The sequence below is a fragment of the Columba livia genome, chromosome 17, assembly GCF_036013475.1.
Source record: "Columba livia isolate bColLiv1 breed racing homer chromosome 17, bColLiv1.pat.W.v2, whole genome shotgun sequence".
Lineage (NCBI taxonomy): Eukaryota > Metazoa > Chordata > Aves > Columbiformes > Columbidae > Columba > Columba livia.
The window spans coordinates 4,483,079-4,509,861 of record NC_088618.1 but is presented as its reverse complement, the minus strand read 5'-3'; the positions used below and the strand labels follow the sequence as shown (position 1 = coordinate 4,509,861).

General features: G+C 46.8%; 1 protein-coding gene across 13 annotated transcripts; it reads left to right on the top strand.

Moving 5' to 3' along the window:
• The first annotated feature begins 18 nt into the window (after positions 1–18).
• RHOF (ras homolog family member F, filopodia associated) lies at positions 19–25,921 on the top strand. 13 transcript variants are annotated; one of them, XM_065032981.1, is made up of 8 exons: positions 19–157; positions 716–1,800; positions 11,729–14,692; positions 15,423–16,441; positions 16,531–16,618; positions 22,383–22,492; positions 23,092–23,226; positions 25,320–25,921. In XM_065032981.1, the coding sequence occupies exons 4-8, from the start codon at positions 16,271–16,273 to the stop codon at positions 25,482–25,484; spliced, it is 669 nt and encodes a 222-aa protein (XP_064889053.1). In that variant the 5' UTR covers positions 19–157; positions 716–1,800; positions 11,729–14,692; positions 15,423–16,270; the 3' UTR covers positions 25,485–25,921. The 13 variants fall into 13 exon arrangements, with proteins under 13 accessions (XP_064889053.1, XP_064889051.1, XP_064889055.1 ...); XM_065032979.1 differs by lacking the exon at positions 19–157 and adding an exon at positions 4,944–10,392 and having other exon boundaries at positions 356–1,800; XM_065032975.1 differs by lacking the exons at positions 19–157; positions 716–1,800 and adding exons at positions 3,559–3,886; positions 4,944–5,127.
• Positions 25,922–26,783: the final 862 nt, after the last annotated feature.

Sequence of the window (26,783 nt, the reverse complement as noted above, 5' to 3'; positions counted from 1 at the left end):
CGCCGAGCGCCGCCGCATGGGCCGACACCGGCCTGCCGGGTTGGGTTTTTTTTTTTCCCTCCCCGCCCCGGGCTTAACGGCGTGCGGGGGGGCGAGTGGAATCTGCCCGCTGCATTTACCTTAACGTAAACTGTTTCTAAACAAGATGGACCTATAGGTGGGACAAGTTGGATTTTTTTTTTTTTTAAGGGAAAGAGTTCGGTGAACCCGGGGACCGGGCGGAGCGCGGAGCCCGCCGCCCTGCTGCGGCGCGGGGGGGGGGGGGGGTGGCGGCAGCAGGGGGGAACGTCGCCGTTCAGCGACACACAACCAAGGAGGGGGGGACTAAAACGGGGAGCAATTTTGCTTATTAAAGGCCCGGGTCCGGCGACAGCCAATCAGCGGGAAGCTTCCATTTTGTTGTAGGTATTAAAAGCCGGGCGGCGCGGTCCCCCCGCCGCTCGCCGGGGCGCGGAGCCGGGCGGCGGGCGCATGGCGCGGGCGCGGCTCGGGCCGCGGGGCCGCGGCGGCTCGGCCGCCAGCGGGCAATTGGCTGGTTAAAGGCAGCGGGGCGGCCGCAGCCAATGGGCGAGCGGCTTCCATGGGGCTTGAGTTATTAGACGGCGGGGTGAAGCCATCCTTCAGCAGAGCGCTAAGGAGAGGCCAACGCGCCAGGCAGCCATTTTTCTGCAGTGGAGCGAAATGGCCAACTGGGCTTTTCCTTTGTTCCAAAAAGGGGGAATCCGCCATGTGAATCCGCACCGTCCGCTTGCAGGGAGCGCTCAGGTGGTGGTAATGTCTGGCATCATGCTAGAGGACTCAATGAAGAAGAAGGATCTAAAAAAACCAAACAAACCAAACCAAACAAACAAAAAAAAAAAAGGCGGATTTTTTTTTTTTTCCCTTATGATTCGGGATCCATCTTTGTCTTGTGTAACTAGGTCATGGCACACCCTATGTCAGCAGTTAACAGTTTCGAATGCCAAAAAAACAAGTAAATACATTCTTTTAATTTTTTGTTGTTGTTTTGGGGGTTTTTAAGCTCTCTGAAGCTGATAACCGAACAATAAATTTTAGAAAGTATTTCCTGTATGAAACACTTGATTCCTGGCCATTTTTATTAACTCCTTTGGTGCTTATAAGGTAACGTTTTAAATCTAGGCATAGGAATAGTGCATTCTGGCAAAAAAAGGCAATTTTACTATGCTAAGCTTGCTTGCTTTCCTCTTACGTTGTAAGTACCCAATCCATTCTGTCCTTGCTAAGTGTAGTTTTCATTTTAATGTTACCGAAGTGGTCCTTACTGCTAAGCCTTTATTTGCATGTCTTATGTTTTCGTCTGCTTATCTAAACCAATTTCTGCTTTTTTGACTGTTTTACTTATAAAGCAAAATATCTAGCTAAGAGATAAAGTTGTTTACAACCAGTAAATGTTAACTAGGTGCTTTCACACTAACATGCAGCTTGAAACTAGAACGTTTTTAGTGTCTGCGTGCTCCATGGAAAAACACTGAACGTCCTTTTTATGTACAGAGTAAATCTACCACAGGAAGGTAGATTTAAGCCTCGAGTAGGAGTCCTCGCTGCGTACGGTCAGTCAACATAGCTGGACAACTTTTTCTATAACCTTTTTCCTTTTTTTTTTTTAAATGCTAGACCACTGCCACACAAAGATCCGTAACTATCTTAACGAGATCTGCTTTGACTTGCAAACTTACGAGAGAAGTGGTGATACAGATCACATATATTTATAGCCGTTATTTTTTTAAAAAAAGCATTAACAACTTCACCTTCAGAGCTGCTTTCAACTATGGTGCGCGGGTAAGTAAACCCTTTTGCCCTTGCAGAGAAACATATAGACCAGGCCTGTGCGGCTCATGTTATTGTCCTGGCTGGAAAGATCCTAATGGTCGTCTGAGCGGTGGCGATCTCCTTCTCCTCAGATACATCTAACAGTGTCTCTGAAAATGTCTATTTTCAGGGAGGGATTTCTGTTTTCTGCACAAAGCGCTTGGTCGTCCGCAGCCCTGTTGTGTTTTGGGTTTTTTTTTGGTGGAGAGACGCAGTGGATCCATTGCAGGCGTTACGTGGCTGTTAAACTGAACGCACAAAAAGAAAAATAATCTGCCTGTGAACAGCAAGATGTTACTGAGGCTGATATTTAAAAAGGCAAAAATGCGGTGGTGGTGGTGGTAGGGATCTCTTACATGTTTTGTCCGTCTAATTACAAAAGCTCGATCAAAAAAAACGCAACAAAATGGGGGGGGTGTTTTTCAAGACGGTGAGTCTTAATGGCGGATGTCTTGCTAAGAAGCACTGTAAAATCCTTCATACCGAGAGGCAGTGACTTGGAGAGAGGGGGAAAAAGGAGGTCTGGAAGTAAATCCAAAATGAGGGAGTTTCCTTCCAAGTGAGGGACCCTTTGCAGCCTGAGTTTTACAGTTGGAGAAGCCGTGACGCAGTTGATATTCACAGCAGTTGTGCTTTAGTGCAGCCACCCAGCCCATGAAATGGCCTCCCCGCCGAAGTCTGGTAGTTTTATTATGTGAAAGCCTGCGGAAGCACCGTGTCCCCGGCACCGGGAAGGGCGGCTGGCGGCGGGCAGGGCGCTCCCGGTCGCGCTCCACGCTGTGTCAGGGTAGCCGCCATCATGGCTTCTCCTTCGGCGCCGCGTTCTCCTCAGGGCTGGGGCGGCGGCGAGGCGGACTCTCCCCCACTGCCTGGCGGCGCTTCGCGTCCCGATCACTGAAGGGAAATGGCCTTTTTTTGTCTTCCCCCCCTTCTCTCTCTCTTTCCCGCCCCCCCACCCTTCCCCCACCGCTTTGTGAGGGGTTGTGGAAGGCGACGCCGAGCAGGGAGCAGGGCGCCTGGCGGCTTTTTCTCCCTGCGGCTGGCGCGCACAAGATGGCCGCGCCGGGGAGCGCCCTGCAGCAGCGGGAGGCAGCGCTGCGGGCGGCGGGGCTGGCGGCGCTCCAGCCCGGCCGGGGCGGGGGGGCGGGGAGCTCGGCCGGGCAGGGAGGACAAAGGCAGCTCGCATAATGCAGGCGAAGCCCTGGCTGTCTATAAATAACGCCGCCCGCCCCTCGCCTTCTTCCCTTCCCCCCGCCGCAGTATCCCGCTCGCTTGCGTTTATAAATACCGAAAGATGAAAGTAGCCTAGTGCAGAAGATAAAAAAAATTAAGAGGAACAAACAGCACTCCCCCCCCACCCCACAAGGAAAAAAGAGGCAGTTGGGGGGATGGAGGAGGGGAAGGCAGGCAAATGAGCAGGCAGCGCTGGCCGCGGGAGGAGCAGGGCGGCGTCGGCCGCCTCCCCGCCCGGAGCGGGCTGCGCTGCGCCCCGCCACCGCTCCCGGCCGCTCGTCACATGGCTCTTTGTTGTTTTCCTTCTCCTGCCCCTCCTGGGCTTTCTCCCCCCTCCGCCATCGCCCGGCCGCTCCGCCGGGGCAGCGGCTGCCCTGCCTCCTCCCGCCCGCAGCCGGGGTGGGATGGCCCGGCCTGCAGCGCTCCGCTCCCCGGGCTGGGCTGGCGCGGAGCCGGGTGCGGTGCTGCAGTGCGAGCCGCCACGGCCGCCTGAGGTGTTACATGTGCTGCGTTTTTTTCCCTTCATTTTTTTTCTCTCTCCTTTTTTTTTTTTTTTTTTTTTTCCTGAGCAGATTTTCTTGCAGCTCGCTTTGGGTGGAGGCGTGGGGGTTGTTTCGGAGCTTCACAAGCCTTTTGTGCTCTGCGGGGAGTTGCACCTCGCTGCTCCACTGCAGACCAGAAGTAGGTGAGCTTAGGGCAAGCCTGGCTTGAGCAACCACTTCAGAGGGCAGGACAGGGAGGACAAAGCAAACACTTGTAGAGAGGTGGCCTCCCTGGTAAGGCTAGAGCAGGACCGTCCTGCGGACCCTGTGGGAGGGAGAAGGTAAGTGGCTGCTGGGCAGAGCTGCCTGCGGGAGCGGCTTGTGCGGGGCAGGGTGCGCCCTGCCCGCCCGTTCCTGCGGCTCAGGACCAGCCGTGGGTTTGGTAAGACCTGTGCTGTGGTATGTGCCGAGGTTCAGGGGTGTTTGCCCTGCGAGGGAGCAGGGTGCTGCCGCGAAGGAGGCACCGCAGCCTGCGCCTTTCGCAACAACGCGAGGGCTCACGCTCAGCATTTCTGGTTCCCCCCTCGTCGTTCCTTGCCACCGGCTCAGGCTCTGTCGAGAATCAAGCGACAAACCGTCCGCACAAAACATAACACGTTTCCATGGAAGAGGAAAAAAAGAGTCTCTGCAGTGCCAGGCTGGCTTTAAAACGCTACCTCTGCTCCCTGTGCCCCCTCTCGGGGTGCAGCTCCTGGAGCCAGGGGGTTCCGCAGCCGCCAGACCCTCCGCTCGGTCCCTGCGAGACGTGCCTTAGCTGGCCAGACCGTCTTTAAACGCCTGGCCCTTGCTCCTGCCAGCAGCGTGACTGCCTGCCTGGTTTACAATTGCTTTAAGTAATAATCTGCTAGTAAACTTGGAGGAAAGGGTGGCGTTATTCTTAGCTAAACGCCATTAAAATGTGCCTCTGCTGTTTCTCAATAGAGGTGAAAAGCATTGTAGCTTCCTGGAATAGGACAAAATGGCCGAAACAGGCGACGTGTAGATCAAAGTACGGTATAGATCTGTTCCTGCTCTTGCAGTGGTTTTTGGAACTGGAATGCAAACGTTTCTGCAGCTTGCATCATAATGAGTTACATCAGCACATAAAGCGATTTAAAAAAAGAGCAGATTGAAACAGGATCGGCTGTTAACCTTCCCAGGATTTTAAATTTATGGTTAAATAGATATTTGGATATTAGTGATATCCTCATTTAAACCTTAACATCAGTCTGTTTAACCCTGAAGCAAACTAGCTCTGCCTAACACAGTCCAGGCTCTGCAACGATTCATCCAGCCCGCAACACTGTGGGAGCTTAGACAGCTTTGTCTGTACTTGTACCTCTCTGCGCATTTTTCCAGGACTATGATCTTTGTCTGCAATTAATCACTGTTCAGGATGGCTGTTCCCGACGGTAGAATCCACGAACTGCTCCAGCTGGGAGAGGTCCTGGAGCGTGCGCTGGCGCCGCGTCCCTGCAAACCAGGGCCAGAAGCTGCTGGGGCAGAGTTGTGTGGGTCCTCAGCACTTCTGGAGATTGTTTTTGTAAGTCTGAGCTGAAAATTCCTTTCCGTTTTTGAGGAGTTTCTAAATGACTGTGATGTTCAATGTAGTTGAAAAGTCACCGAGGCAGTTGAGACCGGTTGCACTCAGGGTGGGTGGTTTCATGGCTGAACCTTGTATCTGAAAAGCTAAATGTTCTAGTACAGCGTTTTTAAATCCCAGAAAGGTCAAACCAGACTTTCATACTTGAGTTAGATTGACCCCGCTTTACTGCGTGAGACTCTCTAGAGATCTTTCAGGGGAAAGGGGGGGAAAAAAAGGAAAACTTGTTTTTTGTTTCTCTGAACGGCACATTCTCGAAGCAAAGGAGCTTGTTCTTGCCCATCGGGTCCCTCCCCTGCATTGTGGAGTGGAAAACTCTTATGCTAATTATTTCACTGTCTGTTATCAATAAGAAGTGATTTAATTTCTTTGGCAAAGTGTTGCAACAAGAGCAAATTAGATTGAGAGGTGAAGTGAAATAGAAAACACGCAGCTGTACCGCCAAACAGTAATGGTGGCTGTTTACAACGTTTTGGTTTAGGCAGGCTTCTACATAGAATCCTTTATATTGAAGGTTTTTGTGTCACGATCCACTGCTCATGCAAGGAAACTAGATTAATAGATTACAAAGGACAAAAGAGACCTAGGTTTATCTGGTTTGATTTCCTGCATTATGCAGGTCATAAGATTTGTGTGAATTTTTTGTTTTTTCTTACTTAAAAGAATTTAACCACAGCATACCTGCATCTTAGAAAACATCAGATTTTCATTTTTAAATGGGCTGTGAGAGAGAGTAGAATAAGACTTGGCATATTGTTTCCATCAAAATCTTCCTGACAGACTAGAAATCAAAATACCTTTTTAAACTTGTCTAGTTTCTCCTTTCAGTTTCTGGATGTTGCTGCATCTCAGTCTGCTTGACGGAGGAATGTTCCATTACCAGATTTCCGTCCCCATGTAGCTATGTACAGGCTGATCAACCGAGCATTTAACGCTCCCGTTACAGACTTGTAGAGCTCCCCCTCGGGTCCGTCTTTGCTAATCCTGCAGTGGCTCCTGTCACAGTTCTCAGTGAACAGTGTTTCGCTGGTTTGATCTGGGCAGAGGGACAGAGCGATCAGCGGCGGCCGGACTTGTGCCAGCGCCTCCTTGCTGAAATGTCTCCTTCAGGCATCCGGGGATTACACCAGCCCACGTTCAGCTGGTGTCCCAGCACGGCTCCTAAAATACTCTCAGATCTGCTCCTCCTTGGGACAGCATCCCCGTCCTGCTGGTTTGTGCTCCTCATTCTGCACGTATGGCTTTATACTTGGCCCTCTTGAAAAGGACGAGTCCTTAGCGTTGTTGCTTGCAATGGCCTTTATTTTATTTTATACCCCCTCTTGCTACTCTTGAGTGTCACCTACAAACTTGCTTGGTACTGATTTTATATTTTCTTCCAGATAAACAACTGCTGTCTCCGCTGTAGGAGTTTCCAGGTTCTGGGTGTGCGTACAGCTCAGCTGTGTCAATATTGGGTCAGGAGGAGGTTCTGGGTGTTCACCATCCTCTCGCCACACCCCGGTTTCCTGGGAAGAAAGCCCAGTTTGGGACCTGGAAGGGAGCCAGGAGCTTCATTGCCTGCCCTGGTGCCATTAAATAATGTAGGGCCCAAAACAGGTATTCACAGGGCCCATAAAAACAAGATGACAGCTCTAGGACCCGGGTTCCAGCTGCATTTTGAGACCTTCCTCTTAGATAGATTCTAATCCATTTCATTATGCCTTCTTGCTCTTCTCCAAATTTAATTGAGATTAAAGGAAACAGAAGGAAAATTACATAGAACCACACAGTCACATTATTAGACTGTTTTATTTTTAGGAAACCAGGCTAAGAATATCAAAGGAATATTGAGTAGGAATATGGACTGCGTATTTGCCTGTTCAGGTTTTTTGCCATGAATTTTTTCATGTCTTCCTAAGAACAGCAGATGATCTGTCTAGGGAATTCTTCAGCCAAAATAAGCAGCCTCATGACAGATTTCACCTGCATGCTCGTGAGGATACATGGGATATAAGCATTGAACAGGGAATCGCTGATCCTTGGTGTTTGGCTGCCTGGGTGCAGAGAGATCTGTAGTGAGACCCAATAGCGGAACAAACATTTATTTTAAGATCCGTGCTACTTCTGATGGACGTGTTGGATATTTGCCAGGCCTGGGGTTTTTGTTTCTTTTAAAACCGCATCTGTTCATTTTATTTCTGCCAGTATGATGACAAAGCCACCTCTGTAAGATAGGTGGTGAGGCCTTTCAGAGATCTAATCATTCTTGAGTCATAAAGGAATAAAGAAGCTGTTTCAACACCTGACTTGCAGAATGTTTTGTGTTGCTTCTTGCCTGTTGAAATGCAGCTGCTATTGAAACACTATGATCCCATCAGAATGTACAGCCAGTTATTTTGTAGAATACTTTCAAGCTTACAAAAATCATTAAATAAATCAAGAAGGCTGGAAATTCTCATGAACATTCTAAAGCCATCAAATTACAAAACGTTTCAGTTCAGTGCTTCATGGCCTAAACAGTACAGTTTTACAAAAAAAAAGAGAAAAAAAAAGGAATGAAAAGAATGTACCATTTAAAGAATTGGGGCACTCACAGAGCTTGCATCAAAAGGAAATGAAGATAGAGATAAGTAATCTAAAAGGATATTTATGCATTAAAATACTTGTGTATCTGGACACGTATCATTAAACAGTCTAGATGCAATGATAGCTGGAGGCCCGTGAGCCTTTGTAACAAATACAGCACATACAGTGAACATTCTGATTAGAAGTGATGCAGTCTAAAATGTTACAGCCAGAAAAGTGATGACAGAGATCAAATGGAATGAGTTTAGTTTACAGATCCGAGCAGTTTCTGCTCACTGGTGTGATGCAAACAACGTGACACAAAACCAACACAGTTTTGCCTTTGGTGTTGTCACCTTTGCTCTCGAATCTGCAGTTCCCATCTTGATTTATTTTTGAACAGGACAGTCGGGAGTGGCCCAGCTGGTCCACTAAGCCACGCTTTTCGGCCGAGTGGGCCAGAACGCACAGAATTAGCGAATGCTGTGCCATCCATTGCCTTTCTACGCGGCTGCATAACAGCAGCTCCCAGTTGCTAAGCAGCTGCAGAGCCGTCTCTGCCTTCGCTACCAATCAGCTCTACTATGGGAGCAACACGGGTTCGCCTTGATCGGTGGCGGGGAGCCGGCAGCATGACAACGGGAGCAGTGGCTATAGCAAAATTGTTCATTTTCTAGCTGGCTGATGGGCCCTGTGGCAAAAATGCTGGAGCGAGGCGAAGGGACACTTGGTGGCCCAGAAGCAGGGGGTGGCAGGGAGGGGAGAGCCAGCATATGTGCACAGCGGAGGCCACAAAGGCAGCAGATCTCAGCAGAGCAGGGGGCACACACCGAGGAGAAAGAAATGGGAGAGAGGCCAAATGCACAGTTCGGAATGGAAAAAAAAAACAGGAGTAGAGTGCAGCATATGGAGAGGAGAAATAAAGCAGAACTTGCACAGCCTGCGAATAATTGAATAGAAAATACAGGAAGAGAGGAAAGGAGCTTGATTCATTACTGTGCTTCACATTGTGGAGACAGCTACACCCAGGAAAAGGAGGTGTGGAATACAACAGCATCTTTCATGTTTCACAATGTACTGCAGGTTTTACATTTCAACCCCTGCCATTTGTGGTTTGCTCTCTGCATAGCCCCTGCCTTTTGTTTAGTCTTCATTCCTGCAGGCTCTCTCTTATCTTTGCCTAGTTTCTAACTTATTTTCATACTTGCTTTAGTTTTTTTTTTGTTTCAAGGTAAGTTTTACATTAAAATACCTTTTCCAGGTACTGCCCTTCAAAAGGGCAGGCCATTGCTAATTCCTAACTGCAGTTAATTTTCACTAAATCTGCAAAGGCGAGGATGTTTTTCTCCCCCTCCTGCTGGAGCTGCTGATGGAGAACAGGGTTCCCTTTACTTCCCAACACCTTCCCCTCCCTGTTGTCCTTCTTTTTCCCTGTGCCGTGCCTGCCAGCACTCCGGGCAGACTCGCTGCGAGCAGCGTGCAGGAAGGAGTTCCTGTGGCAATCGATTATCACAAGCGCCTTGCTGTGTTGCATAAGAGGGTGTAAAAAGGCAACACAAACACCTGCAAGGGGGTTGTGACCAAAAGAGATTCTAGTTCTACCACCATTCAGCCGCCCACGTTAAAAAATACTTTATGGTCTTGGCACCTAACGTGCAATTGGGTGCGTAATAGGAAATGCCAGAAGAGCTGGCAGGGAAGCGGGGGAGATACACGTTCCTCTCTGGCTCCTCCAGACAGAGGATTGAGTGGCACATTTGTACAGGAGGGTGGGGAGAGGAATTAAAGCTCCTGCAGCTGTTGCCTCCTCCACAGCCAGCCCTGGCTTGCTGGGAGGCCTGTTGACTGAAAAACACTTTTCCCCAAGTCCAAAATTGAGTCCTAAAAGCAAAACAGAAGTGCCCACCCAGATCTACAGTGGAAAGGATTTGCTAGGGGCTCTGTGTATGTATTTCAAGCCAATAAAAAACCTGGTGGATATGCAGCCAGATGTGTTTTGTACCTGAAAGATTTTTGTCCAAGATGTCTGATTTGGAGGGATGCTATATTTGCTTCTTTATTCTATATTGGTCTGGAGTCCTGCTATAGTCTATACTATTATTAGACTTCTAAGACCATTGAGGTCTAGGGGCACTCACTTTTTACAAGTAGTTTCAGCTGCTTTTCACACAGGGGCATTTTTAGTATTATGAGAGAGATCAGTTTAATTAGAATGGTTTCAACCAGGAAATCTCCCCGCATCAAGAAATCAGAGCTACTGTGTTAATCCCAGTAAGCAACTGGGAACTTGACAGTGTGCCTGTTGTTAGGATGAGAGTCAGGAAGGGTGAAATGTGTGTAGGAAGGGACAAACGCACAGGAAACATGCCATCAAGGACAGCGGTGTCGAGCTTGCACCGGGCAGCGCGCCAGCCCGAGTTTGGCAGTGACCCGTGGGCTGGAGCAGCGCTGGCGAGTTGCTGCACTCGACGTGCCTGCGCACGGCAGATGACAATGCCACTGTGATTGCTGCCCGCAGCAGATGACAATGCCACCGCGATTGCTGCCCACCACACCTCCGTGACCTGCTCCGGTGGTTTGCAGTGAAGACCAGCCAGGCTGCTCTGCACCATCAACCTGTCCAGCTCGCACGTGCCTGGGACAAGCCAAAAATCACAGGTCTAAAGCAAACCTGACACAACTACAACTGGGTTTATTTGCAGCCCCTCAAGTTACTAATTAGCCTGCTCTGAGCATTGCTGTTTTTTTCACGGTTTGGTCTGGCTGGGGTAATGGCTGCTCTCAGCTCTGAGATAAACTCAGGCTGGGTCTCATCTTTGTCCAGGGGTGTTCTGACAAGCCACAAACCTCCAGCTCCTGCCCAGCCAGACAACGACAGAGCAAGTGCTTCCTGCTTAGTTCTCCCTGTGCATGTAGAAATCAATAAAAACCAGGCAGAAATTACGGTGTCTCCCACAGGGACATAAAGAGAGGATTTTATCATCTTTCAGCCTGCCTTCCTGTAGGAAGTTTGCACAAATATCAGAGGGGAAGACACGAACTTAACACATTAACTGCCCTTTAATGTTGGTGCCGTACATTACTCAGCAAAAGCCTGTCCCTATTTAATCCACAGTCCTTTCTCTTACATCCTCCTTTATCATCCTTTTCTCTCCTCCCATCAATATTCCCAGTTTCCCTGCATTCTTGGCCAAAAGGTTTGAGAACTTCCTGCCTGGGCCAGGTGCAAGAGTGATGGCTGTTGTGTAGCCAATTCAGCAATGAAGTGTTGATCAAAGCCTGACTTTTCTAATGGCTCTGAAAAACGCGTTTGTGCAGGTTGCATTGTGGCTTACACAGTGGAAAGCATATTTAACAAGCCAAAGCGGGGATCATTTAACCTTGAGGTTCTCAAAAGCCTCACAGAAAAGCACAACTCCACACGTTTTGGGATTAGTGGAATCTATCAGCCAGTTTTTGGGAAGCGTAACCCAGATTTGGCCATCCACAGCACACTCACCTACTCCGTACTTATCCCTGCTACGTAAACTAAAGAAGCTGAACGCAACTCCTGCCCTGGTGCTGTGGCCATCCTAATTTACATATGCTCCCATTGGTCTCAGCCCTCCTTTGTCTCTAAATCAGCAAGTACATTAAAAAAAATCTCTCTCTCTACCAGGAATTCCCTACTTCGAGAATGGGAGAAGAGGGGAAAAGTAATCTGAAGAAAGCAGATACTGCATAGAGCACTCTTTTACTTTGAAAAAAATCACATCTGGGTGCTTGCTGGGCAAGGTGGAGTATTGGGTAATGGAAACACAGGAAAGCATAAGCCAGAGGGATTTTAGGGGTGTATTCTAAAGAGAGGGGTTGGATATTGGGTAAAAATGCATTGTGTTGCATGGAAAGCTATTTACAGCCCCTCTTCCTGTGTTTCCCCAAATTGCTTCCTGATAGGATTATTCTCTGCTGCAGAGATGCAGAAAAGCATCTGATGCTGATTAATTTCCCACAGATCTGTAGCACAGCCCTGTGCTCTCAGCCACGAGCAAGCCTGCGCATCCCTCCTGAACTCACCGTGTCTGACTGTTCCCATGGTAAAACCAGCCACAGCTACCAACACCATCACAACCTGTGGATCTTGCTGGAAACGAGGCATTTCGGATCCCTCTCTCTCCAGCAGACCTCCAGATTCGCTTCTCAGTGTAGAGGTAGAGGATGAGATCCAGCATCACTGTGACAGCTCTGTCAGCCCATGTTGACAAATTCCTCCCCATCGCTCAGTGCAACCGTGCCAGCACATCTGGGAGACACACGTATCGCCCAGATCCGTGCGGGGAGAGTTATGGTGGTGTTGGCAGATGATTGTTCATGTCATGCTTTTCAGAGATCTGTCATTGTGTTTGATGTTCCACAAAAGCATAGGATGATCTTAACCTTGTGTTACCCATTTTTTACAACAGAACTTCGCTTGAGAATTCACACTTCAGCGAGGAACAGAAACCTGAAACTGCCCCTAAGCACCTACTGTATCAGGCTGAGACGTTACCACGTTGATTTACACACTCTTCTCATGTGTAAAGTGGAGGGTTTTTCCCCCACAACTGCAAAGCCAAGAGTTCAATTTCTAATGAAAAGTGAGATGTGAAATATGGCACGTTGGCCATGCATCCATCAGGTAGGTATATTTGGCCCACATAGTCAGCACCCCTGATTTAAAGCATACCAGAGAAAATAACCCAAGAAACAGTATGTGTTCCCTGTAAATAACTGCTCTCTAGGTAGTAGTCAGTGTGTGTTTTATGAACAAAATCTGTCCAAACTACATCAAAGCGACTGAATATTTGCTGCCTGATTTTGCTGGGTTGTATGTCTAATTTGGCTAACACCTCCTGTTGCAGCCCCTCGTCCTGTTTTCCTTCATAACCCTCTGAACTTTATGGCAGCATTTGGACAGATTTTTTGTAGAGTTTATTGAAAAATGTTTGCACTGATTTAGTGTATGGGCTACTTGAGCCAAGTGAAACAGGAACTATATTCCTTAGGCATGAAAAGGCAGAAAGGAAATTTTCTTATTGAAATATAATTTTTCCACATTACTTAATAGTCTAGAAAGTTAATACCTTTCTGGCAGCACTTCCTACCAGGGAAAAAAAAAATGGTTCCAAACAACAATGTAATAATGTTTTAGGTTGGGTTAAATGTCTTAGAAACTGGCAGGTGTCACAGCCACCTTGCCTTCAGTGAAAAAGGCAATTGAGAGCCCTTATGAAACAAGAGATTTACATCAGTAGGAGCTACTACACAAAAACCAGGCACATGGCAAGGTTTGAAAAGATGGTGAATCATGTGGCCCAAGGGATTTTTAGGGCTGGGGGCATGTGTGTAAAATATCAGGCCATGAGGACCAGATGGTAGAGCTCTGCATGTGCAAGAGAAACAGCAAGAAACGCTACAGAAATGGATACTGAGAAGCAGCTAAAAGTCAAGGAGACTGAAAAAACAATTTCATACTGTTGTTCTGTAAACGAATTACCTTGAATATACAGCTGGCTTTGTCATAGGCTTCTGCTCTTACACTGATTGTCACTCATAACCTCTTTGTGTGTGCAAGGCACAGTTCAGCTCTCCTACATTCCAGTTTTCCCTTCCCTATCTGCCCTGTCAGATCACAGCAAATTCTGTGGGGCAGAGATTGTTCCTCAGTAAGGGTCTGTGCACCGGACAAACAATTCTTATGTAACATCTGAAATTTATCAGAAATTCACTCTACTTACATGGTAAATCACATTCTTCAGGGTCTGTCTTTCCTATTGCAAACTCTTCAGGGCGTTGTCTCTTGCTCTATATATGCACATGCTGTAGTGGGAATTCATCGCTGAAAACACAAAGAATTAATATCAGTGGTTATGTTCAAAAATAAATATTTAAGGCTTCATCTTGTTATGCACATTCTTAATGAAGTTTATTAATATTTCCTTTGACATAAATGGGGCTACTAGTTCTTATTTTTGAGTTCATGTTTAAGTCTTTGTAAAACTGGGGTCTCTATTATCAACAAGAAAATTCTTAAGTGTATTTCAAAAAATTATTCCTAAAGATATTTAGGAAGAACAGGTCCCATTCTCATCTAGTTGATATTACCACATCAACTAATAATATGAGTATACAGCAGATGGCGTGTGCTGTTACTCCTCTCTGCAGTTGTGGCTACAAGGATGTACCAGTAGTCTGAGACCTTGCTGGTCAGCTAAAATAGTTGAATTTTCCATTAGAAATATTACTGCAAGCCATGCTTCATAGTGTAAGGGCATGTACTATGATAGAGCTTCATTAAATAGAAACTTAAAACTTTTACAGTATTCAAAGTTCCTCCAAACAGAAGAACCTAGCTCAATATACTTAGCTTTTGTATAGGACTTTATATGCCTAAAGCACTGCATACCTGTTAATTAAAAATAAGTAACTGAGACACTTCAATGCTATGTTTCATTAATATTAAAGTGACTCACTACAAATAGAGCACCTATTACTTAAAAACAGTCTTTGGAGTGTTTACGGTTGATTTTATAATCTACTCATTTTATATTGTTTCGTCCTGGATCTAAAGGTGTACAAATCTAAAAAGTTTCCTTAACTATCAAATGTAAAAGGAGACAAAGCTGTGAGAATGTAAAGATTGTTTTGTGAGACTTGCAAAAAAACAACCTAACAATGGCCCACAAAATACTTTTATCCCCCAAAAAAACCTCTTGATGGCAATAACTGACTTGAAAAAAAAACCCTTAATTACAGTATTCAGGTTGAGGAAGAGTACTAAATCTAGCTGTTGATCGTAACGTGCGTTGTATGATGCTGGTTTTGAGCCAGGTCCAAACAAATTGTTTCAGGTTAAAACAACTTTTTCCTGGACCGTTAATTCCCGTGCGATACTGGAATGGCCTCAGCCATTGCAGCCAACGGGAGCTCAGTGTTCCAGGTAAGATACTGTAAGACTGCAGTTCATAAAGCGTCTTTTTGACAGCTTGTGTATTCTACATGCTTGCATTAACTTTTTCCTCAGTAAAATGGTTGGCTTTAAATACACGTGGATTTGGCTGCATTATTATTATTATCATCATCATTATACACTTCCTTGGGTATTTACGTGTCCTTCCTCCTCCCTATCGCTGACATATCCTTTTCTTGCTTTTTGTTTGCTGTCTGCTTTGTGCAGAGCCTTCCTAGGAAGAGATGTGATGTGCGGCCGTGTTTGCCATCGGTCTGTAAGGCCATCTAGTGACACAACCGTGCAGGAGAAAACGCAAACCCCTGTTAGAGTTGTGGCATGTTTCCTTTTTCAGTTGAATTAAATGATCTTGCTACACTCAAGCACACCCTTGGGGTTTTGTTGTTATTCCCAGAAGTGGTATTTCAAAAATTTTAGAGTCAGCTTTGATTTCTTAAGAACTGACAGGGTTTATTTGTGACAGAGCTCAGTGCTAATCCCTGCTGGGAAAGAAACACATTTTTTTGTGCTGAATGGTGGCAGTTTTGCACCCAAGCAGGTCTGTCACCAACTCAGCGTCACTCCCCTGACCTGTATTGTGGCCAAACGTGTCTGGCTGTTGTGAGCCCCTGCTTTCCACGGCACAAAACACTTGGTAGGTGCCTACAGCCATCACATATCTGCAATTAAAATATAAAATGCTGTTTTATTTTTACCACAGCTCATCTTGGATGGGTAGGACTAGGTGAATAGCCATGAACGGAGCTGTCAGTTCCTACTCAAGCAATAAATACAGTATAAAACAAGCAGCAAGTCACCACCACTCCCAGTGCTGGCAACAAGATGCGTTTTGTGGGGTACCTTGGGGCATCTCTGCTTCCCTTGCTGGGGCTGCCATGGCCCCTGCAGCCCCCTTGGCCGTCGTGACTGGGATCCACCACCAAATGCGTTGAGGTTGAGCTGGAAGCCATCCCCTCAGCCGCTGGTGGCCTGAGGTAAACCAACATGGCGCCTGAGGCCCAAAGGAGCTCCATGGAGGAACAAATGAGGCCTGGGGCAGGAGGGGAGGACGCTGGCGCCATAGTTGCTGTACGGGGACAAGTGCCCAAGCGTGGGTAACGTGGCGGGTGGATGGGAGCGCAGAGGGGACAGGACCCAACGTCTGAGGTGGATGGAGGCCTGGGAGGCTGGGCAGGAGGCCGGGGGTGCCCAGCTCCGGCAGGCTGTGGCGGGAGGAGGCCTGTCGGGCGCTGAGGGGGCTCCTGCGGTGCGCACCGGGGCCGTGTCCGCCTCAGCGCTGGGGCCCCGCGGGTGACCCGGCGCAGCCGATGCCGCGGGCACCCCAACCCCGTGAGGGGGCTCAGGGCTTCGGGGAGCGGCCCCCCGGGGGTTACGCGGGGTGAGGCGGCGGCGCGGTCCCGGGCGGGGCCCTGCGGCACCTGAGGCGCGGCCAATCCCCGGCGGGGCGCGGGCGGTTCCTGCCCGCCCCGGGGCGCCCGGAGCGCGGCGGCCGTTGGGGGGGAGCCGCGTCCCGGCGGCGCTGCGCCCGGCCCGGCCCGGCCCCGCTCCATGGAGGCGGCCAACGGGGCCCTGCCCCAGGGCGCGGCGGGGGGATCCCGCGGCACCGCGGCCGCCCCGTCGGCCAAGGACAAGAAGGAGGTGAAGGTGGTGATCGTGGGGGACGGCGGCTGCGGGAAGACGTCGCTGCTGATGGTGTACGCGCAGGGCGCCTTCCCCGAGGTGAGGCCCGGGGGGCGCAGGGGCTGCGGAGCGGCCGGCGGAGCCGCCGGGGCTGCCCGTCCCCGTTCGAGCCGCTTCTCCCTTCGCAGGAGTACGCGCCGTCCGTCTTCGAGAAGTACACGACCAGCGTGACGGTGGGCAAGAAGGAGGTCACCCTCAATTTGTACGATACCGCAGGTAAGGCGGGGGTTTATGGGTTTCTTTCTTTCTTTTCTTTTCCCACACACTTTCCGTTTTCCCGGTCGCAGAAGTGCGAGAGGCGGCTCCTGTGTGACCGGTCGGGGTCTGAGCCCATCCCGGCCCTGGGTTTCCGTAATTTCAGAGAAATAAGCAGAAACTGCTTTTACCGGTGTGAAATGCTGCTCCTGTGGACGTGCCCGTATTTCTGCTCCAGAAGCTTTTGCTGTGTCAAACCAGACCGATACTCGATGAGTGTGAAGCTGGACGTATTTTCAAGCTGCTTTTCTACTAGCAGACTTTTAGTGGAATATCACAGTTAGGGCTGCCAGAGATTAAAGTACAAACAAAACAACCATCACCTGTTGGATGCACAAATGTGCCTTCCAGAAAAAAAAGTCACTTGTCTAATGGCCATTCTAGCCATGGTCTGTTCATCATCTTAACAACCTAGTTTATTAAGAAAAATCACATCAAATAGCAAACATATCTGAAGGTATTAAAACCCAGTTCCCAGATGCAAAGCATAATACAATCAACCAGGAAAATATTTTAATCTCCTGCCATGTGTGATCAAATAGTGAAGGGGAAAAGGGCTGGTTTATGTTCAAAATTAAAAGGCTGTAGCAGTAAAATTTATTTGAAAATGCTGATAGTTTGTTTGGGTTCATTTCAGGAACTTGTGAAGTGGTTTGTGTTCAGCTTCATTCAAAGCTCCTGGACTCTCTTATCCAGCTGCGTTCCTAAATGAACCCTAAAGTTGACACATGCTCCATTTCAGCTCTTTGTAAATCATTTGTTTCAGTTCAAGCCTGTGGAGATGTTCCAAATTTACACCAAGACAAATAAGAACCAAATGCAGACCATATTATTTTTTAATAGAAGTAGAACACACTTCTTGCATACTGCACATGATGCCTGAATAGTTAGTTTTAAAGGTTTTTAATATAAAAGTAAATTTTATCGCTAATCTTTACCGCAGTATAGTAAGATCCCGAGCACTCTTTTTGCCAGTGTATCTTCTTGTGTCAATGTTACTATTCTTGAATCCAGTGATTTGGATAGTGTAGCTTCTACTGAATGGCAGGGCTTTTGTGTTTAAGGCTTAAAGGAAAAGAGATCGGCTGAAATTGAGTGTGAAAGAGGGATTTCCTTAATACAGTGTGTTGGCACAAAGAACTTGCCACAGTGAACTTGTCAAGTTTTTATGTTTGTTCACTATCAGTGTGGAATTTTCACCTGTCATACAGTTGCTGGCTCATTTAAAATAAAGCTGCAGCTTCCAGCATTTGCCTTTGGAGTCTCTTCCAGGCTTTAAGGAACGTGGGCTGGATCCAGAAACAGAAATAAGTACAGCAAGTTCAGTATTGCAGCATTAAACTCTTGCAACCCTGACATAAGTGCCCAGCTCCTTGCGTCACGCCGGGAGTTCTGTGCAAGACCTACAGCCACCAGCTGCCTGGAAAATCCTCGCTGAACACTGGGCTGGAGGCTTATCTTACCCTGTTGCCTTGTTCAGGCATGGAACTAGCCCTGTCCCTTTGAAGAACAAAGTGGGCTGTATTTTGTGTCTCATAAGACACTTTGGGAAGAGGGGGTACCCTCTTGTCTCGTTGGCAGAGCTCTTTGCCCTGAAAGAGCAATTGCTCTCCATCTCCCATCTGGAAAACGTGAAACCTGACGTGTTTCACCTCCCAAAACACCATCATAGCCACCAGGCTACAAGTTGCTGTAGGCTACTGACACTTGTCTCCTCCCTTCCTGTTGAGTATCTTCTGCTTTGCATGAGACACACCACGATTATCAGGTGCAAGGAAAGGGGGGACATTGCCACCTTGCTTAAGGCATTTGCTTGGGTGGGGAGAAAGACTTGAGTTTTGGTTTTCAAAGCTGCTTACATAGTTTTATGTTACAGATCTGTGTCCAACTCTTATTCAAGCAGCTTTTCATCTTCCTTCTGAAGCTGGAAGTTATGCTGGAGGAAGAGCTCACTTGAGCACACATATTAATCCCATCCTGGTTTTAATAATACAAAACTGATGCTGAGTTCCTTAAGCGTCAGACTAGGAGCAAGAGTTGTATCCTGTCCTCTAAGTTCTGTAAGATAAGAGGAAGGGGAGTGTCCAGTTCAGGAGACAAGAGCTCCTGTCCCTCTGCCCTGTGGGTGCAGCCTGGGAGATACAGTTTTTGAACTGATGTTTCACTATGTTGACTTGCTTCTGTCAGATCATGCAGCAGCAGCTTGTTAAATTGCCCCCTCAGCTGGGTGATGATGCTCTGGGGTGGGTGTAGAGCAGCAATTGCAGCTTAAAGAGGAGTCTAAACATACAACTTACTACTGGAAGTACAGTGGTTTAACAGTGCAGCTTGTTGGCCATATTTTATGAATCATCATCTGGCTTACTCAACTGCTCGAGTTGGTCTTGCTCTTCTCTCAAATCGTAAGACAGCTTTATGCTTGTGTTTTGCTTCTTAGTCTAAAAGGTTCCCAGATAATTCAGGTTATCATAAAATCATTTAAATGGGATCAAAAGGATATAAAACCAGTCCTGAGGTGAAGGGCTTCAAGTAAGTGCCATGCAGGGGAGGAGAAGGCAAAGCTGTTCTAAAAGGTATCACTGGATCTTCATGATGCACCCACTGCAGACAGGACTTCGATATTTTTAGGATCTTGCAAAGAACAACAATAAATAGAGCTGCACGTACATCATCATCATGGGAAGGTAAAGGACGGGTTCAGCTCCATGGGCTGTTTAAAGTCAGAAGGATTCTTTGTATTGTCCAGTCCTGTGCAGCTTGAGACTTTGAGCTTGTCCTGCTTGCTGAAGGAGAGGGACACAGCCTAAGAATCAAATATTTCAAGCTACAAGTTAATGAGTTAGTCTAAAATACACTAGAATAACCATTTTTGTGAGACTTTTGTACCATGCAACTCTGTCTTCCTCATCAGAGACACCTCTTGCTGGTGCAGGAAGTTGGTGGGATACATACGCAATGCGTAAAGCCTTTGTAATAGCACTTGTCTCGTCTGCAAACAGGCTTTGCAGCTGCTTATTCAGTCAAAAATTTCCATTTCTTGCTGTGCTCTTTAGAGGCAAAGGCATTGAGAGGTAAATTAATTTTTTACACAACGAGGGAGAAATGTTGATGCTTTAGCTGCAGTTCACACACAAGGTTCAATTTCTGATCCCGCTGGGTTCAGGACTTTCTCAGAGCAAAGAAAAGCGCTTTGCTGGGCTGGGGAGGAAGCGACGCCTCGTCACTGCGGCTGCTCGCTCTGACCCGCAGGAAGCTCGCGCCAAGCCTCCAGCGGGGTGTTTCAGGTCCGTAATGACAGATGCACACCAGTCTGGGGCCTGAAGAGAAATTCTAAAAGCCAATATGTGCAAGAGTAATTTTTCATAACTTTGAAAGGGAAGGCATGCCCGAGGGAGACAAAAAAACCCCAACTTTTTATTTTAAGTGTGCACTCCCCCAGGTGTCATCTCCTGCCATTTTTTTCTGCCAAGAATGTTCTGTTTCCCAATTCTTTTTTAAGCTGAGTAGTGAAAAAACATAACTAGCAAGCTAATAACCACGGTATTATCACTGAGCCTTCAGAGTAACAAACCAAGGAGAACGGGGTGCATTTCTTTGTGCTGTGAGGGATCAGCATCGCCTGCTTCCATGTCAGCCCCAAACCACGAGCGCAGAGCATTACAGACGACACGCGGACATGCGTAGGAAGCGGTCGGCTGGTCGGGACCGGTGGCAGGATATTACATCTTTCCGTACCCGCTGACAGTTGGTGGCGATGGACGGCGCTGCTGCATGCTAGGACAGCACGTGTTGATAGACTCCGAGGCTGGCAAGTCTTAATTGTATCATTTACCCTTCTCCTCTCAATGCCAGCAGGTGCTGGGCTCCGTTATGGACTGAGTGACGCACAGGCTGGCACTTTTTCGGTGGTAAATTGGTGAAGGAAGAGCATGTGGCTTGGAAACCACCGAGCTCTGTGATTTCACGTCTTCCTCCGTTCACCCATCACCTGAGGTCTCACCCCACCATAGGACCCGACTGCAGTGACGTGGGTTGCGCAGCGCGTCACAGAGGCGTGCAGGAGTGCCATCTTTGCAAAGAGTTAGCCCATTTCAGCTGAATTCAGCTGCACAGAGTGTTTTCTTAAAAAAAACGGAGTCTCTGATGCTACAGTGAATTGAGGAAGGCAGAGTAGAGCCACAGATGTGCTCACACACATGTATTTGACCAGTTCTTCCACAGAATGCTTTTTGTTAACTGGGGAAAGAAAACAGCCACTGGTGCTCGAGGAAGCACACCGGGGGCTTTGCATACATGTTCAGTTACTGCTTAGGTTCAGCTCTGCTCCTTCATTTTAAAACTCTTCTACACTAGAGGAAGTTAGGAGCAAAAAAAATGTTTGGCACCTGATGTGTTTAATACATTTAGAGGATTATCTCAGCAACAAAATGGTAAATGGGTTGCAAACAAGTAGATGGATTTGGGACAATAAGAAGGGCTAAGCAGTACAGTCTTTGCTCTGAATGTTTGTAAGACATGCCTGATTTTGTCAATTGTCTATTATTTCTGGATTAAACCTCGATGGATCAATCCTTCTTTGTTCTGCACCTTGCCCACAGAACCTGCTGCTCCTGTGGGAGCTCAAATACAGAGTGCTCCAAACCTAAGCCTCCCATTTGACAAACATCTTGGGCAAACTGGTGGGCTGTGTGTATGTTGTGGATCATGGGAAGGAACAGCATTCCCAGTTCTCGTTTTGGAAATGTGGTGCATCACAGAGATGTACCTGATTACATTGAGGTGACAAATCGATCTTCTACAGGCTGCGCAAATCACGGTTTCTTCCTTATTAAGTGTCTGAAAAAAATTCAAATTAAAAAGATAGGGTTTTTTTTCCTGAGCTGCCATCTGTATCTGGTAATTACTGCTTTCTTGAACTTAGCTTCTCAAAGCCAGACACCTTCAGCCCCCAGCAGGGTTATAATTGCTAAGTTACATGTACAGCGAGGGGAAGGGCACAGGTCTGAAGCAAATTAGCTTCCTCTTGTCAGATCACATGCTTAGAATATCCCTAATCAGAAGTATGACAAATCTCTTGCTTTTCCAAAATTCAGCAGCATCCCCAAGATCTACTGTGGAGTCCTGTCTCAAAGACTAGTTAAGCCTGGCTCATATTGCAGCACGTCTTGTAAAATCACGCATGTGCTGGTACAGTGTAGCAGCGGCACTAAAGGCACCGTGTGCTAATCGCTGCTTCCTCGCAGCTCACAGGGGCGGGAAGAGCAAGTTTGCCACTATGATTTTAACTTCAGCATTCAGGTCTAGCAAACACGGTGTTTTCCTCCCCACAGCATCGCGTGTGCAAATGTATGGGGGAGAATGGAGCCACTGCCAAATTGCAAATGTTTTAATTGATAACTGTCAAATTCCTCTTGCTGATTTTGTTTGTGAGCAGTGACTTGGCAATGGGGGATTAGAACTGTTTGAAGTACTCAGCAGTTGGACAAAGCAGGCTTTTGATTAAAACTAGCTGAGGACATATTTTGTATTCTAAAGCATCAGTTTTGTCAGTGAAGAGGAATCTCCTGCATTCAAGGGAAGGAATTTTACAAGCATGGAAGACTTTCAGTCTGTGCAACTATAGTGCCATTGTTCTTGATCTCGAGTATATATCTTCATGTATTCCCATCATAGTGCTTGTTAAGGACAGAGATTTCTTTTATCCAGAAGATTCTCTGTGTTTCAGGGCAGGAGGACTATGATCGGCTACGACCACTTTCTTACCAGAACACAAACGTCGTGTTAATTTGTTACGATGTCATGAACCCCACCAGCTTTCATAACGTAGCAGCTAAGGTAAGAGCTTTCATAATTGCTTCAGCCTTTTAAATGAATTACATACACCTGACGTATGATGAGATGTCAGATTAAACAAGACGATGCTTGTAGTGTCTGTACCCCGAACCTCACCTCCCCACGGTTCCAGAACTGGGGCTGACTCTGCAGCACATGAAAAAGATCACAAACCAGCAGTGAAATGTCACACAGTCAACGTTGCGCACAAGTCTGGTTCCATCACGTGCATATTTAAGTAGAGAGGAGAGATGTCAGTAAGCACTGAAGCACTGGTCTGTACTGGGATCTCTGTAACGCTCCAGAGCAGAAGTTCCTGTACATAGCAGCAGCAAAACAAAGCAAGACTTGGTCCAAATTCTGCTCTTAGACACTTCAGAGGAGCTTTTTGGAATTTAAATTGAGGTTAATTAAGCATTTTGGCATAGTGACTGATGCCACCTGTGTTTTTATAGAGCTCCTGACTTTGAGTAGGACTCATAAATGTTTCTGTAATATAAATTGTGCACGTAAATGCTTGTTCTATTCCTTGGCTTTTTTGTTTTGATTTCAGACCAAAAAAAAAAAGTAAAACTTTAGCACTTTTGTTTTTCTCCCATCAGTGGTATCCTGAAGTGAATCACTTCTGCCACGGTGTCCCCGTCGTGCTGATCGGCTGCAAGACAGACCTTCGCAAAGACAAAGAGCTGCTGCGCAAGCTCAGGGCTTCCAGGCAGGAACCCATTACTTACAACCAGGTAACTACAAGTGCATTTCAAGCAGTGTTCTTTTTGCAAGAGATAAAGCGCGCTTATTTCAATGGCATCATTGCTCACAAGTGCAATCACATACTCCAAAATCAGGTGATCACGGTGTCCAGATAAAGAAATTATTGACAGTCAGCATGAAAAGGGGTTTCTGTAAGTTCTTTTTGGAAGTGGCCAAATCCCCACCCATTTCTAGTACCAAAGTAAAGAAAAATTTGAAGAGCGTTTTGTGTGTCTTGGGATGTCTGAAAGGAAACTAGTAGCTACACCTTCTGGGCTCATTACATCTCACTCTTGTTTCCTTCCCTGGTTACAAATTTGTAAGCCTCATCAAGTTTGTCGAACTCCCTTCATAATTTTTATTAGGATATGTTTCTCCCATCACCGGTACTTTGATCAGGACTGTGAGAAAGCCTGGAGATGCTAGGATACACATTACAGGATGAAAAATACTGACTGTTCTGGAAAAAATGTGTTTGCAAACCCTATTTAAAAATGCATCCTTTCAAGGGCAATAGCAAAAACATCTGCAAGGCTTCTCTAACATAAGAGACTTCTCTTTGAAGTCTCTGTCTTAGAGAAAAATGTGCATGTTATCAAATGTTTTCAATTTAAGTATTACAAGCAGAGAGATTTAAATCCAGTGTTACAAGACAGGTAGAGCTGTCCTTGGCCCAGGAGGAGCAGGGGTGGAACAGCTTGTCCCATGTCACACAAGACCTTTCTGCTCTGGTCTCCCACTTCGTTGGTTTTTTTTATTAATTACAAAGCCATCCTTCTCATCTCGGAGCAAGAACAGCAGCTTTTGAGCTGTTTGAGACACAAGTCTGAGGAACAAGGTTAAATGCACTAAGACCTTGAATGAATCACCCGTTTCTAAAGAGCACAAAGGAAACTGCAGCTGCATCACCACTAAACCCTGCTGAGGCTTTTAGCTTGAGATGTCCATCCTGTTGCTTTGTGAACGGCTGCAGATTGTCCCTCATTTGCATTAATAACTCACACATGAGGTTCAGGGGAAGCAACTATTTCTGGCCAGTCTGCTGAGAGCTCATGCAGTTAAATTCCAGGGCCCAGAAGATGTACAGATTTTGTCTCCTGTGTGCACCCTCCCATTTGGTTCTTCTCCCCTTACATATACGCTACCTCAGTCTTTTACAGCTGGTGGCATCTTGAGTCACGCGACGTGATGCTTCCGATGCCAGGCACAGAGGAGCTGAACAATACCCGCCAGCACTGCAGCTTGCAAACTACTGGAAGGAGACAAACTTCACTTAAATGTGCTGAAGAAAAATCCCCCTATAGAGAAGCCTGAGTGCTCAAGTGGCCCCACTCACAGGGTTTATAATGAATAAATGCAGAGTTTGTGAGCTGTGGATTGCACCCCCAGCATTCACACTCCAGGGCTCACAAGTGTTCAGAACTGGGGGCTGACTCTGCAATGCCAATAAAAGGATCATAAGCAAAGTAAGAAAACACTGTGTTCTGTCTGTGGTGGTTTTGCACAGCCAGGATTGCATGCAAGTGTTTTAGAGTCTAGTCTGTTCCATTGCATGCATTTGGGTGAGGCTGAGAAACGCAGACACCTCTTTGTGCACACAAAGTTTAAGATGCTTCAAAGCAAAAGTTGAGGTTCCTGCATGTGCACGAGCAAGACATTGGTCCAGATTCTGCTTTTGCATGTGGCATTCAGTAGTAAAGGTGACATCACATAATAGTCAAGGTCAGGCATGAAAAAAAATAGAGCCCAAATCTACACATCTTATCCTCTCTTGAGTATCCACCTCAGCATTTCTTTTAAGTAAATTTAATACTGAGACTATTCTTACTCTATCAGCGGTCTGCATCTTGGAGTCTCTAGTGCACTGCACTGCTAGGCCAGGCATAAAGGAAAAAAAAACCAGCTTATTTAACAGTGCCTCAGTTTATTACCAATGCCATTTTAGCACTATACTCAGAGGCAGCTTCTTTGTTCCTGACCTCATGATACAAAGATGTACAGTACAATTCCCTTCTTTCCCATCTCACCTTCCTTCTCTCATCCATTGGGTTTTACAGCTTTTCTTACCTTTTTTTCTTTCCAGGGTGAAGCAGCTTGTCAGCAGATTAATGCACAAGTTTACCTGGAGTGCTCAGCAAAATGTCGTGAAAACATCGAAAATGTTTTTAAAGAAGCAACAACCATCGCACTGAATGCCATGAAAAAAGCCAAGCGCCAAAAGAAACGGAAAGTGTGCTCAGTGTTATGAACTGGACTCCACAAGAGCAAAGCGATTCAGATTCCAAGCCAGTATTAAAGACCATTCCTTCATAACATGTTTGTATTCCTAGAATAAGTTTTATTTTCAGGTTTTTTGGACTTTTGTTGCACTGCTCTCACTGTTTTCAAAGCTCTGTATCGGGGTGAATGGATGCTGCGTGCCTTTGTCCATCTCCCTTTTGCTCCTAACTGCAAACGACCACCAGTCAGCTCATGGACTCACTATTTAAATGGTAACAGCGACTACTACTGTATGATGTAATTAATGGTGTGGGTTTTTTCCTCTGCAAAATAATTGTGCCATGTTATAGCTACCATTTCCTGTCTTTTTCAAGCAGAAAAGCTACATCTTCTAAAAGTGATGTTAGTGCAGCTTATCAGGCACCTTTGAAGAGAGAGAAATAAAGTTCTACCTTAATTAATGTACTTGGTGGCAGTGGTAGGAGTTCAGCTCAAGCTGCTCCCAGAGTGTGCAGACAGAGCATCCGCTACAGCTCCTGCACGGCTGGGCCAGGCTTAGCAGAGCTGCTCCTTTAGGGCTCTCCTTGCCAGGCCTGCTGCTGTCTCAGAAAGTGGGATTTGTCGATGGAAATACATCGGTTGCTCCAATTCAGAAATGAAAGATGAAAAACACTCAGTTTACAGCACTCAAAGTGAGAAGCACTGCAAGCAGCTACTATGTGTAACATAAAGTCAGTTTTATAATAAACTTATATAGCTTATTTAATACAGATGCAAATATTGGTGCATGCCAAGGGAAATACTTCCATTCATTACTGATGAAATAATCTATACTGCTATAATTCAAACTTTTCCCTTTTGTGATGAAGCTGCCAGTTAAGGATGGGGGATTCTCCCACTGCACGACTTCATACACGTGCCTTATCTCCTGGCTCTTCCGCACATTCTCATGCAGCGAGACCTCCAGTTTCAGGAGCAATCACTAATTTGTAGCCACCATAAACCAAACCCTGATGGGGAAGGAGGTTTCTGCAGCGCAGGTGTTGCTGGAGCTTTCTCTAGGATGCAAACTACAGCCCATCCTAAGGGGGAATACGCAGGACTTGCGTAATGGTACCAAGACACAACCTTTTGCCAAAAAGTTTAGGTGGTGCATGCCCGGAGTCATATTAGACACACACGACCAGCTAGGGAAAGTCTCTTGTTTTAGAGTGAGCCATCGTTATTTTACAAGTTTGTGCACATCTTTGACTATAGAAAAAATGGAAGAATTGTGCAGCCTTTTCTCTACAAGAAGACACCTGTCAATAAAACACGCAGATCACGA